The sequence below is a fragment of the Schistocerca nitens genome, chromosome 12, assembly GCF_023898315.1.
Source record: "Schistocerca nitens isolate TAMUIC-IGC-003100 chromosome 12, iqSchNite1.1, whole genome shotgun sequence".
Classification (NCBI taxonomy): Eukaryota; Metazoa; Arthropoda; class Insecta; order Orthoptera; family Acrididae; genus Schistocerca; species Schistocerca nitens.
Genome location: NC_064625.1, coordinates 40,729,333 through 40,749,058, shown reverse-complemented (window position 1 = coordinate 40,749,058; position 19,726 = coordinate 40,729,333). Strand labels below are relative to the sequence as shown.

The 19,726-nt window shown below is 40.8% G+C and overlaps 1 protein-coding gene across 1 annotated transcript in view; it reads right to left on the bottom strand.

The window, feature by feature from the left end:
* The window catches only part of LOC126215390 (serine-rich adhesin for platelets-like), a 267,306-nt gene that overhangs the window by 141,168 nt on the left and 106,412 nt on the right, over nucleotides 1–19,726 (bottom strand). Inside the window, exon 10 of the mRNA XM_049942097.1 lies at nucleotides 6,221–6,997. Coding sequence (XP_049798054.1) covers nucleotides 6,221–6,997 — 777 coding nt within the window. The remainder of the gene's footprint in view (nucleotides 1–6,220; nucleotides 6,998–19,726) is intronic.

Sequence of the window (19,726 nt, the reverse complement as noted above, 5' to 3'; positions counted from 1 at the left end):
CCACCATTGAAGATTGCGGACCTTGTGGGATCAGTTAAGGACAATCTGTTACTATGAAAGGCCGGGATTTACAAGATACCGTGCCAATGTGGTATGGCGTACATAGGTCAAACCACACGCACCGTGAAAGAACGCTGCACTGAACATCAACGTTACACCTGCCTTTTGCAGCCAAGCAAGTCCGTTATTGCTGAACATTGTATTTCTACTGGACATTCAATGGAGTATGAGAAAACAATGGTTTACTCCACTGCAACGTCTTTCTGGGACTCCATTATTAAAGAATCCGTAGAAATACGCCTGGCGGAAAATCTGTTAAACCGTGACAGCGACTACCAGCTGGACAGTGCATGGAATCCCATCATCTCTACGATTTGCTCAAATTGAAGACGACAGAGTGCGTCGACGGCCGTGGCAAACAGCAACGCAGAGGGCGACTGAGTTCCGCTATTCCACCAGCGAGGGCACTGCCGGCAGGCAGTGTGGTTCATCTATCAAGTTTTCAATGCATGCGCAGGATAGTTACAGTAAGCTGTATATTGCGGAACGGAGGACGTTTTCGCCAGTCTGCGACAGCTCACCTGAATATGACTGGCAGGTGCCCAGTTGAAATATCGTGCGAAGTATTGAATGACGACCGGCTGCAAGCCCGAAATTCATTTGAACAGTCAATTCGCCGGGAAAATTTTAAAATTCACAATGTTGGGAACACGTTTTGAACTCAGTGTAAATGCACCTTTAGTACACCACAGTGACAAAATCAATCGTAGACAGATTTACTGTGTACTGAGGAAGGAAATCATTACAATCTATAAAACATTTTAGTAGCATATGTTTAGCAAAATGCAAACAGTAACTTTTCCAATTATTTTTTAACATCAAACAGTAAAATGTCTATTTCCATAATTTTTAGTAACTCCTCTTAACTCTAATTAAGGTGATGAATCTGTAACGATCATGGATAATCTGGAACAGTTAGAATGCATGAAATAGCGTCCTGTTATTCTTTATTAAATAGCCTCCTGTACTATTTATTCAGTAATCCACTTCCTCTCTTCAAGACTTGTTCAAAAACTTATCAGAGGGTACCATTCATGTAAACATGATGTAATAAAAAAAGTAACACAAAACTGACTTCAGCTCTCCCGTACTAGCATACAATGAAAAAATGAGGGGTAACTTAATGTGTCCACTCACTGGAGTTGATGGTAAATGAATGGAAACAGAAGGAAAATTCATACCAGTCACTCAGTCAACTGTCTTCAGTTGAAGGTTGTGCAAGTACAATGTACACCAGTGAAGTGAGTGTACAAATGCTACTCAACTATGGAGAAGACAAGTTAGTGCAACAGAAATTGTAAAAAGGTGGGTGGTTATCAGTATATCTCTTTCTGTGAAGCTTTTTTTTTTTTTTTTTTTTTTTTTAAACCTCCGTAGTGAACAAAGTTACAAGAAAGGCAATTGTGTTGGTTAATTAATAATGTGCTTCCATGTCTTCTGCAGACTTGTTTCGATTTTATGTGCAATATTTTGACAACCGACCTAACCATCTTCTTCAGGCACTACCAGTTTCGCAGTTACATGTACTCGCTGCCTGAGTTCCAACCAGACTGAACTACTGTTGATTTCGAGCCACTATTTATAGCAGAGTTTGATGCCTTATGCTCTTCTTTTTCGGAGCTTGCACTGATATTCTTTTTGAAATTCTAGTTCTCTCAGTGTTTCCCAACTCTAGTGGATCTGATGGTTAATGAGATTTTAATAACTCTAGTGCTGGATCCCATTATTTAAATTGAACCATCTGTCCCTGTTTATTAGGTTTTCAGACATCTTTATTTCGATAGCCTCCTTAATTACACTGCCTCAGAAACTTTGCATTTGCACCACGATATATTCCAGTCAGTGCTAGGCAACAGTTCATTTACTTGGTTACTTGGGTATTTTGTTGATGTTCCGTGCACATCTTTTTGACTGTTTCGATAGTTTATCCTGTGTAAGACATGCCACATTCGCATGGAATGTGGTACATACGAAATTTTCACATACATTGTCTAGAAGGAATACTTTTTCTCTTAGCTGAAGGGAATAAAATACACTGGATGTCATAGATCACAAGGAGTCTGGAAGGTAGATAAGTGATTTTTGGATTCTCTTCCTCAGTCTCAGTCTCAACTGCTACACATTTCACAGAATATCAGGACTAGCTTTGAAAAACAAAAGAGCATCAAACGGTGTGGTGGATGTCAGGAATGGCACTCGGCTATAAATAGCAGCATGAGACCGACAATAGTTCTAAGTCTGGTTTGAATCCAGGCAATGAGTACACTTTACAGCAAAACTAGTAGCACCTGAAGAAGATGGCTCAGTAAGTCATCAAAATATTGTGCACAAAATGGAAACACCACCTCAGCAGAACAACCAGAAAAACAATATTGATCTTCTGGGCTTGAAATTCTTCTAAATGGCTCATCATCAAAGAGTTGATTTTTAAATGAGAGCAAACGCTCTGTGATTTAAGAAATTCATTGTACATTCTCGCACATAGTCCATCTTGCGTAAAAGGAAATTTACTTTGAAAATAACGCTTTTCGAACCACAATTCGCAATATTTCCCCACTACCTGTTAGAAATAGATTCATTTCAGCAGTTGCCAGAGAGCACCAGATTAGAGGCGTCACCGCGCTTGCGCAGCTACGGTGACATAGGAAGCCCGTATGTTCTTACGTGTAAAACACTGAAAGATCTTACTTACATTATGTCATAAAAGAAACAACACATCAGAGGATACTCCAAGAGCGTCGGAATTTCACGAACCATAATGGAATGCAAATTCGCCTTAAAGTGCACATTCGTATGCCTCGACCTAATATTAAGATTTTCAGTGTGATTTTTGGGACGTAAATTTTCTTGGAGTACCAGTACTGTATTATCTCATGTTTGGTTATTTATTATGGCATAATTCCATACGTGTTAGAAGATGAAAACGTGGACTCAAAATGCAGCGAACAGTTGAAACTAGCCAATAGTGTGAAATTAAACACCTCATTTCAAATAAATTTACTGTCTAAGCAGGAAAGCTTGATAAAAGCCAAATTTCTTTAGCAAACCGACAAAAATAACTTCATTGTTCTGCAAGTTGATTAATTCTCGACTGTCATAAAGGTAGAAATAAAATAAAATCTGAAACTAGTAACACATTTTAGCCTTCTGTAATTATGTGAATGTATTTTAATTCACTTGATAGCTCCGAGCCACAGAAATCTGTCTTGTTTTCATTTGATGTGAGAGCAGTAAACAAAGAGGAAACAGATAAATCACTAAATGTAAACATGGGTCACATGGAGAGTATACCCCCCCCCCCCCTTCCACTATAACTCAGACTGCTCTGTGCATGAAAACGTTTAAAATTAAAAAAATAAAGAGAGAGAGAGAGAGAGAGAGAGAGAGGGAAGACGTTTCAAAAATAAGTTCATTTTGTAGTGCACATCTTTCAGATGAGTCTGATACATAAAACATATATCTTAGAGGAAATGTAACAGATGTTATTTGGTCTTACGTGCCATGCCTCTTCAAACAACATTCTTATACTGCACGTCACTGTATTTCACTCTATGGAACTCAAAGGTATATATTTTGTAATGGATGCCATCAAACTATTTCAACACAGCGGAAATTAAGAACTCTTCAGAAAATGAGGACTCTTTATTGCCTATTAGCCAATAACTTGCTCTTCTGTGTGACATAAAAGTAAATATAGGATACCTAAAACCAGTAAAGGCAAGAGACAGGCAAGACAGTACACATTTCTTCAATCCTTTGGTCCTCGCGATTTTTCTCTCTAATCTTGCTACAGCTTTATATGGCATGCTTTCCTTTCTGCGAAAGATTAAAAAAAGTTTGTCAAACGTTTTGCTACATGAAAAATCGAAATGTCGTCTAATACTGGAAAAGCTGTTAATACAAATAGTACCAAGACTGGTGTGGTTTCTCGGTCTGACTACATCTATTTTGTCACTGTGTCCTGGATAAAACAAAATAGGCATTTCTAATATTGCAGCAATTGCAACACACACCAAACAAGCAAGACTGTTTTGGCAATAATGATAATTTTTATAGTATGACAATATAATTCACATACATACCAATATGAAATACCTATTTGGCCTACTTCAGTCAAAAAGCTTTATGTTTGGAAATAGTTCCACATTTCATTCATATGCTCCAGTTTCTCATGCATGAGACTGAAGAGTAGTACGACAAAATTTTTGTATAAATTTGGAATCGTCATACTCTTCCATAATTTGTGTGATGTCCCCGTTTCTTCTCCTTCCTCGTTCTAACAAACAATCCTGTCATCACTAATTCTGTAACTATTCCTACTACTGCCAAAACTCATTCTCCATTTAACTTTACTAACCCTGCCACAATAACCGGTTTAGTTACCCAGCGATTATTCTCCGGTTAGGCATTATTACGTGTTTGTACAATGCATTTTCCACGCTACTCCCAGAATGGAACTTAAGCGGCTGCTAGCTGGGGACTACAACTGGTCCTGTCTAATGTAGCGATCTGGCCAAAAATTTCCTGTCAGAATTCTCTTTCTTGAATACACTGAGAAGATAATACATAATCTTTCTTACCTATTATTCCTGTTAGTCATTTATTTCCACTCTGGTAGTCTGAATCTATGGATTTTGTTAGAAATTATAGCTACGCTGAACTTTTGTAAACCGAATCAACCACATAAACAAGCAGCAGGTGGCATTCACCAGTTCGGCTTTATTCCGCTCAGTTTGTATAGCCCCGTCAGTTTTGTCTGCAGGAAGTTGATGTCTAGATGCGACGAGGATTCCCCTGGCAGAGACATCACATGCACTATGCACGTATTCAAAAATAAACTTATAATTCATTCGGAAATCAACTTAGAATGTGTTCAAAAATATCCAAAAACCAGCAGGGGTGCATTTCAAAATCATATGAATAATCGATAGACCGACGTGCGCTGGATGCTAGGTGCTTTGTAAAAGAAGGTTTTTTTCCCCTCAAGAATATGAATTTGCCCCCTCGCCCCGAAATTGCTGCCTGGTTCAGATACCATGGTTTGCTGTCCCCCTCCACTAGATCCAGGCCTGCTGCGCACATGTGAATCTGGCAGCTTAGGCGTGCCAGTAAAATTTTTCCGGATACCCCATGTGGCTGGTTGCTGCTATTGCTGCTTACACAGCCAACAGCCACATTTCTGTATATAGAAACAGGAGAAGGTATTACTCACATGCAACTCAACTGCACGTGTGCATGAGCCTGCTCGGAACTGCTTAAGTGAATCTAATGTAAACAGTTGTGACATCATGCTCATGGGAGGCAATTTGTTGTTATGTAGCATTGCACAGTCTTCCTAAAGCCTTTGACACATTTTGCTGTTGGCAGACACTTGTATGTGCACTGTGTTATTTTATATGGTGCATTTCCTTTGCAATTTAAGTTTTATTTTAGTTTTTTTCTCTCGTTCATGTTTTAATGCTGCAGTATTATTCTGCAGTAGCGGGATACAGTATAGGTTCTTACCACACAAAATTACAAAAATTTAACTGCAAACTAAAACAACAAAACATTTCTGGAATTCTAAAAAATTGAAGAGTAGAAAATACATAAAACAGACTTGACAACTCAGCTGTACCCCTCCTGCAACTATACCCTTAAGCATTAAAATTGAACAAATTACTACACGAAGAGTGCTTAAACTGAACAAATTAAAATCATGATAAGGCCTTAAATAAATAGCTGACTACCCTGAGCAGAGCCCTTAAACTGAACAAATTACTCTATAATGGACCACTTGCCACTAAGGTGTTCTTACACCAAAACTCTCAGTAAACAAGCATGATGGTGGATTTAGAACTCATACTGTATATGTGATACACATATTTGAGGCAAAATTAATGGGAAATATGAATATTCATTTGGTATCTGTTCTCATTGAAAACTGTGGATATCACCGCTGACCAAGTTATAACATTGGAAACAGAAGGCTGAACAATGATAATTGATAATTTTAACAAACAGATAATAAATAATTTAAGTTATGATCAAAAAGCTTCAACAATACTGCCAAATAAGAATACAGCAGTTCAAAGATATTAACAAAATTCAAGATGTACAAAATAATCATCGAGAACAAGAGGCATAATATTGCTAAAGTTAATACAGAAGATTTCCTCACCTGAACAACTCGCGAATTGTGAAAGTGCTGCTGTGGAGGTGTCTGCGGGGGTTGTACAGGAGGAGGAGGTTGTGCCGGAGGTGGGGGTTGCATAGGTGGGGGTTGTACTGGAGGTGGAGGTTGTACAGGAGGTGGGGGTTGTATGGGAGGTGGGGGTTGTGCAGGCGGTGGAGGTGGAGGAGGCGTGCCCCTCATAATGGCCGCCATGGCCTCTGGGCTCGTGTCCCACATCTCCATCCGTGGCCGGAAGTGCGTAGGAGTAGGCAGCAATGGCGGCCTCTTATTCTGGATAGGCGGTGGCGGTGTGGTGTAGCGCACGATGGGTGGCGGGGGACAGGTGAACTGAGGACGCCCCTGGCAGTGCAGAGGGTTGAAGCCTTGCTGGAACAGAGGAGCCGGACTGGGAATTTGAGGAGTGTGGGGGCCATAGTAGTTGGGCGGGAATGGGAAATTGTATGGTCCCTGTTGTTGATGAAACTGTGGGACAGGGGCCGTTGACTGCGGTGGTGGAGGTGGCGGCGGCTGCTGTGGCGGCTGCTGTGGCTGCTGCTGCGGTGGCTGCTGCTGCTGCTGCTGCTGTTGCTGTTGCTGCTGCTGTGGTGGTGGTGGTGCTGCCTTGCGAACACCCAGTTCCATCTCAATGCGGTCATCCAGGGATGGGCGCTTGGGTGAAAATTTCAGTGACTTGCTCACCGGCGGTGGAGATGGAGGCCTTTTTCCGCGTGTGGTCCTAGATTCTGATCTTGAACTGAAGCTGTAGCCGGCTAAGTGTTCCAACTGCAAACAGAACATAAAATTTGAAAATTACTTAGAAATATCTGAAACAGAGGAATTTTTCAGTATTATCTAGTAACTGTTAGGAATAATACGGGTCAATAATTATTTTGTAACATGAAACAAAATACCATTGTTGCTTCCCTATTGTAGTAACTACTAAAACATAAATTACTAAGACAGTCATACCATACGTGCTTTTTGTTCTGTTTTGTTTTGTTTTCAGCATCATTGGATTTATTCTGTACTTCGGATTGGAAATTTTTAGTAGTGCAGTTAGCAACACTAATGAGTCATCGGTGGTGGAAATAAGAGATGTTTCGTCAGCTGCCAGCTCAGCAAAATTTGCGAATTCAGTTCAGTGGTTAATGAGAATTGTGTTAGTTCTCAAGTTCTCAAATCAAAAACCGTCCAAAAGATCACTGAATACATTTCATTATATTTGTCATTATTCTGTTTTGAAAAGCCAATAAGAAAAGATATGAAAAGACGTGTGAAAAGTATATTTCTTATATTCTCAGTAAGGATTACATGATCAAGATAAACAGTGAACTCCACAAGTTTGTTGTGTACATGTGACAAACTCTAATAAGGTGCATGAATGGTAACAGAATTCGATGCCATTTTGCTGCACCTATGTTTTGGTGCGAGTCAATTAACCATTTTGATGACTGTCACTTTTACACAATGAGCACTGAAGGATATTCCAAAAACAAAAAGAATAAAATTATCTATTTTAATGTGCCATTAGACAAGTTCCACAACACAAGCACATCCATTACAATGGGAAGATACTGAAGTCACAGGATGAAGTGATGACAGAGATTCAATTTAGGATGCTTCTTATAATAACTTTGATCCCACTTAGGAACCTGAAAACTCTAAGGAAGCCCATTTAATCTGGCAACTTAGGCATCTCGAAGCAGCAAGCTGAACTTCTTAGTTCCACTTTACAAGAACAGAATCTGTTATATGAAAATACCACCATAACATCCTTTAGGTAAAGAAATGTTCCTTTGTCAGCATTCGATAAGCAAGAAGGTAATGTCTGCAATTGTTTTGACATTAAAAGGTTACTGAAAGAGCTCAGATTAGATCATGACCAAGGCTGGAAAGCAAACCTAAGACTAAAATTACTTTCTTACTTATCATTTTAATTACGGAAACTGACTTCGGACATAAAAGAAACACATTAAATACTGACACAAATTTATCATTACAATAGAAGGGTCACAAGCATTTTTTTTAAAAATCTGGTTTACACCATCCCCACAGCCAACCAACTCATACCTATTTATTGTTTTGATTGTAACCAGTACATAAAAATATTGCATGTATTGATAATATTATTATTAAAAATAAATAACCAGGAAAATCATTGCACTTGGTTATAATAATACTGACTTGTTTCTACTCAGCGCGCACACCCACACCCATACATATCTCTTCTGGAAATATCACTTTGCCACGAAGAAAAATAATCCTAATCCTACTCCCAATGATCCAACTCCCCAAGACACTATCCAAACTGAACCCTGCCTGGAACAGTTCCATCCTCCGTCACAGTGGGACCCACCTCCTCTTCCTCACAATCACCCTCTCCAAACCTTCCAGGACTTTCTCACTTCCAGCCTTGCCTCTCAATCCTTCTTGAAAAACCTTAATCCTACTCCCAATATCACCACAGCTGAAGCCCAGACTATCCGTGATCTGAAGGCTGACCGATCCATCGTCATTCTTCCGGCAAACGAGGGTTCCATTACCGTGGTACTTGATCGGCGGGAGTATGTGGCTGAGAGACTGCGGCACATGGAATGTTTCCCTCTATTATATATAATATAGGGTGTTACAAAAAGGTACGGCCAAACTTTCAGGAAACATTCCTCACACACAAAGAAAGAAAATATGTAACGTGGACATGTGTCTGGAAACGCTTACTTTCCATTTTATTACTTCTCTTCAAATCACATTAATCACGGAATGGAAACACACAGCAACAGAACGTACCAGCGTGACTTCAAACACTTTGTTACAGGAAATGTTCAAAATGTCCTCCGTTAGCGAGGATACATGCATCCACCCTTCATCGCATGGAATCCCTGATGCACTGATGCAGCCCTGGAGAATGCCGTATTGTATCACAGCCGTCCACAATACAAGCACGAAGAGTCTCTACATTTGGTACCGGGGTTGCGTAGACAAGAGCTTTCAAATGCCCCCATAAATGAAAGTTAAGAGGGTTGAGGTCAGGAGAGCGTGGAGGCCATGGAATTGGTCCACCTCTACCAATCCATCGGTCACCGAATCTGTTGTTGAGAAGCGTACGAACACTTCGACTGAAATGTGCAGGAGCTCCATCGTGCATGAACCACATGTTGTGTCGTACTTGTAAAGGCACATGTTTTAGCAGCACAGGTAGAGTATCTCGTATGAAATCATGATAACGTGCTCCATTGAGCGTAGGTGGAAGAACATGGGGCCCAATCAAGACATCACCAACAATGCCTGCCCAAACGTTCACAGAAAATCTATGTTGATGACGTGATTGCACAATTGTGTGCAGATTCTCGTCAGCCCACACATGTTGATTGTGAAAATTTACAATTTGATCATCAGAACTGAGGAAGTACAGCACATACTGACGAAACTAAACTGAGCTCTAACATGGAAATTAAGCGTTTCCAGACACATGCCCACATGACATCTTTTCTTTATTTGTGTGTGAGGAATGTTTCCTGAAAGTTTGGCTGTACCTTTTTGTAACACCCTGTGTGTGTCTATATATAAAACAGAGGGAAACATTCCACATGGGAAAAATATATATATATATAAAAAACAAAGATGCTGTGACTTACCAAACGAGAAAGTGCTGGTAGATAGACACAATAAAAACACACAAACACACACACAAATTTCAAGCTTTTGCAACCCAAGGTTGCTTCATCAGGAAAGAGGGAAGGAGAGGGAAAGACGAAAGGATGTGGGTTTTAAGGGAGAGGGTAAGGAGTCACTCCAATCCCAGGAGCAGAAAGACTTACCTTGGGGGAAAAGAGGACAGGTATACACTCGCACGCACGCACGCACGCACGCACGCGCGCGCGCGCGCACACACACACACACACACACACACACACACACACACACACACACACACACACACACACACACATATATATATATATATATATATATATATATATATATATATATCCACACATGTACAGACACAGGAAGACATATGTAAATACATATGTCTGCCTGTGTCTGTATATGTGCGGATGGATATGGATCTACCAGCGCTTTCTTGTTTGGTAAGTCACAGCATCTTTGTTTTTTATATGTATTTTCCCCACATGGAAGGTTTCTAATAGAGGGAAACATTCCACGTGGGAAAAATATATCTACATTTACATATATCTGCTTGTGTCTGTATATGTGCCGATGGATATGTGTGTGTGTGTGTGGGGGGGGGGGGGGGCGCGGGCGAGTGTATACCTGACCCTTTCCCCCTAAGGTAAGTCTTTCCGCTCCCGGGATTGGAATGACTCCTTACCCTCTCCCTTAAAATCCACATCCTTTCGTCTTTCCCTCTCCTTCCCTCTTTCCTGATGAAGCAACCGTGGTTTGCGAAAGCTTGAAATTTGTGTGTGTGTTTGTGTGTTTTTTTATTGTCTCCTATCAACATACCAACGCTTTCGTTTGGTAAGTTACAGCTTCTTTGTTTTATAAAAGCTTCACAATGCAGCTGTACAGTACCATTTTCAGAGTAATACTAACAAAATATTTACAACTTCTAATTTAGAAATGTAATGGGGAAAGTTGTATAGCTTTCTTTACAAAATTAAGTCAGTAAGTTTCACTCTGTATTTGCTTCTTTGGAAAAGAAAGAGCTATAACACTACTTTTTAGCTATCAACTGCTTTTCTGCACCTTCTCTATGTTTTTAATTTTCTTGCCTTCTTGTTTCTTAATGTTTGTAGCACTTTCCATCAGTGCTTGGGCTGCACTAAAAGTCCTTTTTCTTGGCTGCTTCTTTTAAGCACTCATTTCAATCATCCAGTAATTTGTCGACAGTCCATTTTCCTCTTTTTCTTCTTCCTCCATCTTTTCAGTGCCTGTTCACCAACTGCAGTATTTAAGTTTTCTTTTTGAAACTCATTTGTTTGTCACAATTTTTCTTTTTCCTGTTGTTCTTTTTTCCTCAGTTTTTCCTCACACACTCACTTCTCATCTTCACACTACTGCTTGTACCAGACGAGCACTGTACTTGCCAGTTGAAGAAGTTTCTGAGTGATAATTTCAAAGTGAGCCATCTCCTCTATAACAATGGAACACTCATAGACGGTCCAGAGGACACCAATTATAACAGGACAGCTCCGAGGGATTTGGTGAGGTCTAGGATTCTTTGTTGAGGAAGGATTCTGTGCGGCTGAAAACGGATCAATAATAGTTCATGATGACCTCTTTATTGAGGCTCGATTACAACTGTTAGTGGACAATGGCAGACTATCACTGTATCTACCCAGTGACTACGCCCTCTGGCTGCTGACTGCAAGTTCCATTACTGTATTTTCAGGTTCTTGTGACAGTGCAGCCATCAGCTGTGGCTCTGAGGACGACAGGCTTCATTCTGCTCCAGGGCTTCCATTGGCACCCCGAAAAGGACACAGCTGTCTGCAGCCTCTCGTCCCACTCTCGGGACGGCTGCCAATCGCAGAGCTGCCCCTGGACTCAGATGCTTATGCAACAGGCAGTGGTTTGTGCCCCAACCAAGTCAGAAGCGTCTGCGTTCTAGGTCCAGAGTAGCACATTACTGTCCACTTGCTCAATGATGAGGAGACTACTTCTCTCTGCTGATGTGATGGTAACATCAACGTTAGCGGCTTTTGCAGTAAATTCTGGGCTGGAGCTGAGGACCTAGTTGTCATAATTAGGCTGCAATACCTCCGTGAAGGGTTACAGTATTTACAGGCTGTTGACACAGAGGTGGTTGTGAAGATCCTGAACATGCAGCCCACTTTCCAGCACCAACCGACATTGGCAGTGGCTGGATTCCATCCTGGCACTGTTCTGCTGCTTCTAAGGCCCTTTTAACTTCTTCCCTTTACACTTCAAACACATTCAACACAGCATCTCTTCCAGTCAAATGAGCATCCAACATTCTTTCACACACATTTGTGGTGTCTTCATTCGAGATGTTCCTCGACAATGAGAATCCCCTTCCTGCATCTGCACTGGCAAGTGAACATATAAGTGGAGCCTGCACACTTTTCGTAACAGTACACCATTTCTTTTCTCGAGAGGTATATGTTTTCTCAAAAAACTGACTCCAGTAAATGTTCACTGGGTTCTTGTCAACACCCGATTTTTCTGACGTCAACAGTTTCAGTTCTTCATCTAGCACATGTTCGTGTTACTCAACAGGAAGAACTACAGCTACATCTTTCTTGTGCGCTTAGCTTCTTGAGACGTTCACTTTGTATAGTGTTGAACACTATGTTTTTCCATGGCATGTAATACTTATCACAAAATACTTCCAGATTCAGTGGAGCAGCACTAACATAAAATTGATTCATGAGTGTTCTGACAAGGTTTGTAAGCTCATTAGGAATTAGAGGAATTAAAAGATCTCTCTTATGAAAGAACCGGACCAGAAACACAGTCATGAACCACTCCTCCAGAAGCCTTAGCCCCACAAAAATATCAGTCCCCTCCTTCTCCCGGTCCCTACAGTGGAAACACTTTTTCGCCACCAACCCTACCAACCAAACTCGACCAAAGACCAATGTTGAACCCTGCATAACTCAGTTCACTCCTCCATCTAACTGTGATCCACCCCTACTGCCCCCAAATCACCCCCTGTCAACTTTCCAGAATTTCTTAAACTTGAACCTTGCCTCACCATCATTCCCCAAATCCCCGAACCAGCAAACTAACCTTACTTCCACAGAAAGAACTGCAGTCCACCATCTAAAAACTGATCCCAATCTTATAATTTTACCTGTGGATAAAGACTCTACCACTGTTGTTTTGAACTTCCCACCTATTTGCTTCACCTAGTCCTACTCAACCCAACAAGCCACCTTCCTAGATGTTGACCTCCACCTCAAAGACAGCTACATCTGTACCTCTATCCATATCAAACCTACTAACCACCAGCAATACCTCCACTTTGACAGCTGCCATCCGTTCCATACCATGGAGTCCCTTCCATATGGCCTAGCTACCTGTTGGTTGGGTTGTTCAGGGGAGGACAGTCTCATCGGATTAGGGAAGGATGGGGAAGGAAGTCAGCCACGCCCTTTCAAAGTAACCATCCCGACATTTGCCTGGAGCGATTTAGGGAAATCACAGAAAACCTAAATCAGGATGGCTGTACGTGGGATTGAACCATCGTCCTCCTGAATGCGAGTCCAGTGTGCTAGCCACTGCGCCACCTCGCTCGGTCCTAGCCACCTGTGGTCATTGCATCTGCAGTTATGAACGGTCCCTCTCGACGGTCTCACTGAAGCCTTCACAAACCGTAATTATCCTCCCAACTTTGTACAAAAACTAATCTCCCGTGCATTATCATTCCAGTCTCCCACCACCTCACAAAGTCCCACCATCCAGCCACAGAGGAGCATTCCCCTCGTAACTCGGTACCACCCAGGACTGGAGCAACTGAATTACATTTTCTGTCAGGGTTTTGACTACCTCTCGTTGTACCCTGAAATGAGAAATGTTCTGCCCACTATCCTTCCCACACTGGTATTCCACCTTCCACCGAACCTACGCAATATATATTTGTCCCCCCCTACACAACCCCTACTCCGACCCCTTAACTCATGGTTCATACCCCTGTAATAGACCTAGATGCAAGACCTGTCCTATACATCCTCTCACTACCACCTACTCCAGTCCGGTAACAATTATCACCTATTCCATCAAAGGCAGGGCTACCTGTGAAGTCAGTCATGTGGTCTACAAGCTAAGCTGCAACCAGTGCTGCATCCTATGTGGGCATGACAACCAACAAGCTGTCTGTTTGCATGAATGGCCACTGACAAACTGTGGCCAAGAAACAAGTGGACCACCCTGTTGCTGAGCATGTTGCCAAACATGACATTCTTCATTTCAATGACTACTTTACAGCCTATGCCATATGAATCCTTCCCACCAATACCTGCTTTTCAGAATTGCACAGGTGGGAACTTTCCTTGCAATATATCCTATGTTCCTGTAACCCTCCTGGCCTTAACCTTTGTTAGCCAGTTTCCTCTCCCACCTAGCCCCTTCTCTGTTCCCATTCCATCACTACACAGCCCTCATTCTTCCATTGCACCAAGTCTTTTTACTTCCCTCCTTTTCTGCAACCCCCCTCCCCCCCTCCAACTCTCTGCTACCATCTTTCCACCTCATCCCTGCGCACTCCCCAACCTCCACTGTATGGTGAGTAACAACTTTCCTTTTCACAATACTGTTACATTCCATCCTGGATTTTCCATTGTTTGAAACTAGTGAATCTTGAATACATAAGAGCATTTGCACAAGCAAACATAATTTCTGCTTTGGTAGCATTGCCTTTTATAATAATATTCTTGTATTTCAAAGAACTCATCAACCTGATTTGGTATTGGGGTATGAACTGAAGAAAGTTTTTTTTCAAAAGCTGAATTATTGTTCTGGAAGTTGCTCTCCAGCAGGCGCTAATGTCAGCAATCTAGAGGATACGTATTTTATAAACCAACAAGATCACATCCAAAGCATTTTCATCACAGTCCTGTATTCTTTTTTGGAACGTATTATGGATGGGTGTACGTTACACGTGCCAACATTAATCAACTATTTCCTTCCTAACATGACCAGAGAATCATTCTTAAGATGATTCACAGATCTGTTAACATTGGGTCCACCACAACCTATCACCAATAACTCTGAACGAGAAAACTGGGCATTCTCCAAGGCTTCATTTACCTTGAAGTAAATATCATTAACAGTTGCTTTACCAGCAAAGAAAGTCTGCAGATGTCATGTCATAATCATTTCTTTGGAATCTGACCAGTAAATTTAACTACAGTGTGATGCCTTCCTCTGAATTTGCATGCACACTTTCATCAAAACAACAAGAAAAATGTGTTCCTCCAATATTATCTACCAACTGATTTTCAAAATATGGAGCTAAAGCATCACATACTAAGTATCTTGACTTTTGTCTTTGAAAGCGCGAGCTCAGAAGGAACACTTTCAGGAAATATTGCCTCAAAGGTTTCTCTGATATCTTCACAAGGTGGCTGAACAGCAAAGTTCCCTCCTACCATTTCCAAACATCACATTAACCCTGCCCTTGAAGCAGCTTGTCTAGTAGAATAAAGATGAATTGATGGAGTGGTTCTGGGAGCTGAAATTACACCATCACTGCTACACACAGGATGGGTGGAAGACAAATGTAGTTGTGCAGAAATCAGTTTCACTTTACATCTCTCTCTGCGCTTCTGAGTAGAAGCGTGCTGCTCTGTAGAACTGAAGCCAAAAGAAACTGAGTATGTCTGAGTTACCTGAGATTTATCATATGCCGTCATGATTTCAATGACTTCACAACACTTAGATCACGTACCCAATATAGAAATCAAGAATTACACGTTTTTTTTTTATAAAGTTATAGCTCAAAACCTTCTCAATAGCTTTTTCTAATTTTTCAATCCATCTGCCACATAAAACATAACTTTACTGGGTGCAAACCTTTTCTATATCATACAAATCTTAAAAATAAAATTAAAAAAAAATTTAAAAAAAATAAAGAGACAGGTATAAAGTTGACTTTACGGAAAAAAAAAGACTTGAACTGACCAATCTGACAAATACTGAATTCTATCGATTTACTGACCATTTTCCATCAATGTTCATGACCCTACAGAATGGTGCCTCTTTCCTGATTCATCAAAATGATGATGATGATGATGATGATGGTTTGTGGGGCACTCAACATCATGGCCATCAGTGCCCATACAAGTTCCAAATCTTTCCAGTCTCGGCACTTCCTGTATGATGATGAGAACAACACAAACACCCAATCCTAGGTCCGAGAAAATCCCCAAGCTGGCCGGGAATCGAAACTGGGACCCTGTGATCCGGAACCATGAGCTGTAGACCCGATTCATCTAAATATAATGTAAAAGGAGTCAAAAACCATCCATAGAGGCTGCTCATTTAGTTGCAGTGAAAGAGAAATATGGTAATATTGTAATAATTTTATGTGGAATGAAGTCTGATTAAGTCGAGTGACGAGTATGAGGGGATTTGAAGGTTGTAACTATTAGGTCTACAACTTTGCTTCCGCCGTTTCGCATGGGGAAAGTAGTGGTGCAAGTCGTTCGTCATAAGTGTCATACAGTAAACTTAGGCATTTGAGAACGTAACACCATCAAAATATTAGTCGATTTTTGATTGCATCATAAAGTTATTCTCGACTGAATACATCAACTTATGAGCCCAATTATTGTCATCTGCGGGAAGTTTTAATTTTCTGCTTTGATATGAAGAACTCTGCAGCTAAGGCTCATAAAAAGCTGGGTAAGACCTACGATGAGACATCTGTTAGTGACAGAACTTTGCAGAAAATGGTTTCCATGCTTCAAGAATGGTGATTTTGACGGCATGGTTGTGAAAGAGAGAAAGCTTTCGATGCTACTGCAACCGATGGGAACAATCACAGGGGATTGTTATAGAAAGCAATTGATGTATTTGAGCTGAGCACTAAAAGACAAACGGCCACACTACAGTGATAGACATGAAAAAAATGATTTTGCAGCATGACAGTGCACGACCCCATGTCAAAAATCCCGTCAAAACATACTTGGAAATGTTGAAATGGGAAGTTCTACCCCACCCACTGTATTATCCAGATATTCCTTCCTCTGACTGCCACCTTTCTCGATGTATGACACACCACCTAGCTGACTAGCACTTGCGGTCATATGAACAAGTGCAAAATTGGATTGATTTATGGCTACCCTCAAAAGATGCCCAGATTATACACAGCAGGATTCATATGCTGCCCTAAAGCTAGGAGAAAGCTGTGGCCAATGATGGCCAATACTTTTAATCTTAAATTTTTTGAAAGTTTTTTGCAATAAAGTCTCGAACTTCGAGAAAAAACGGCAGAAGCAAAGTTGTAGACCTAGTATATGAGTCTGAGGGAAAAGTGGTTTACACAGTATTGTCATTTTTTATTCATGTGGGACAGTAGAACAACAGAGTGACATTTTGTTAAGAGCGACTGGTAGAAAACAGCCTTGTGGATGTACACACACACACACACACACACACACACACACACACACACACATCCTTAGTTGATCCAAAGACTATACTTCTTCCTCCATCTTCCTCCACTTCATATAAAGCTTGGACTTATGAAAAACTTATTGTGAGCTATGGGTAAGGAAGGCAGAGGTTTTAAGTATCTGACAGAACTGCATCCTAAAATGAGTAAAGGTAAACTGAAGGAAAGAATTTTCAGTGGACCTGATATGAGAAAAGTGATAAATGACTTGTAATTAGAGAATTAGCTAAATAAACATGAGCAGGTTGTGTGGAAGCATTTGTGGAGTGAGTGAACGGCTTTCTTAGCAAAAACAAGGGGAAAAATATCAATGTGTTGTCAAAACTCTTCTGAGGATATATCAACACCACTGGATGCCGAATGCCTTTGAGACTACACTACTTGTATTCACACGTGAACTATTAACCAGAAACCTAGAGGCAGTTAGTGACAAACAAGGTGAAAGATTCCACCAAGACATTAAAACATTGGAAACCAGAGAAAGCCCCTGTTCGTAATATTTTCAGTATTTATCAAAACACTCAAACTTCCTTGTATTTCAAAAACTGTATGTATCAAGTGATTTTAAATCTCATATTTGTATTTAAAAAGCCAAAAAACATATGAAATAATTTGGTATACATTACCGATAACTCATTTTTCTTTCTTTCTTTCAACAGTGAAATTTACACTGAAATATGTAGAAGCAGCCATTGCACACGACTGCTTTCTACATCGGACAGCCACTAGCCAGCATCACGGCAACACTGATAAGACCTAGCAAAATCTTATATGATGTTCACTGCATCAGAAACTAGAGCTACAATTACTTCAATACTGTTACTAAAAATGTATGTTCACTGCATCAAAAACTAGAGATACTATTACTTCAATACTATTACTAAAAAATGTATTTGTGCTAACTAAAGTAATCTTCACACAGGAAGGAAAGATTATTAGGGTTTAGTGTATAACAGATAAAAGTTGCGATTGCACAGGAAATCAGCAATAGTTATTTCAAAGGAACTATGCCAGCATTCGTTAAAAACAATTTAGGGAAAGCAGGGAAACTGAAACCTGCAGGCCCAAACAGATATTCGATCTCATGATGCAAGCCCACTGCCTTAACTACTGCGCCATGTTCTTACAAGGGGAGGCCGCCAATTGTGAAATTCAGATTCGATTCATACTGCGCATAATAAAAGCTCATGGCCTGAGGTGTAATGTGGCAAAGCACCAAGATGCACTTCTCAGCCGTTGTCGAGAAAATCGACAGGTAAAAGAAACCTTTGTGGTGAAATACTCTCTACGATTAATAATTTTCTACAGCGTCGTGGCGCAGCGGTAAGCGCTCGGGTTCGTAATCCGAAGGTCGCCGGATCGAATCTCGCGCCATGCAACCTTTTTTTTTTAGTATTTGTTTTTTTTGTAATTCAAATATATGTCTGCTTGTGTCTGTATATGTGTGGATGGATATTTGTGTGTGTGCGCGAGTGTATACCCGTCCTTTTTTCCCCCCTAAGGTAAGTCTTTCCGCTCCCGGGATTGGAATGACTCCTTACCCTCTCCCTTAAAACCCACATCCTTTCGTCTTTCCCTCTCCTTCCCTCTTTCCTGATGAGGCAACAGTTTGTTGCGAAAGCTTGAATTTTGTGTGTATGTTTGTGTTTGTTTGTGTGTCTGTCGACCTGCCAGCACTTTCATTTGGTAGCAACAATTATGCATATAATAAGTTGTTGAAAGTCGTTTTCGTGGAAAAACGCGACTTCGAACATGATTATGTTTTCCGCAAACAAAGTTGTATTTCACAAATGTTATTAATTGTCTTCATAATGTTAACCACGTATAGTTAACAGAAGACGTAGAAACGATATTCCAAAATGAATACGTACAGCGTAAGTCAAACGTTCGAATTAGAATAGAGACCCCACGAACACAAATTTGCTGTGGCAGGTATGAAATATAAACTCCGTTACTCGCTCGATGCACTTGAAGGACAGATGTTGAATGGGTCGAAATGAGCCGCTGCATAACAGCGTAGTTGCCTGCCAATTTCGAAAGAAGGTAGATGCGGTCCCTAGCGTAACTTATAACATCGTCGAAAATCAGTGCGGACGTGAGAGCTTTGGTACACCCTGTTAAACAAACGGAAAAATGGAGGCGGTACAATTGGAGAGCGATCCGCCTTCACCAACATGCATAAGCAATTCATTAATGAATTACAAAAAACTAATAATAAAAAAAAATTGCATGGCGTGAGATTTGATCCGGTGACGTTTGGATTACGAACCCGAGCGCTTACCGCTGCGCCACGACGCTGTAGAAAATTATTAATCGTAGAGAGTATTTCACCGCAACGGTTTCTTTTAACTGTCGATTTTCTCGACAACGGCTGAGAAGTGCATCTTGGTGCTTTGCCACATTACACC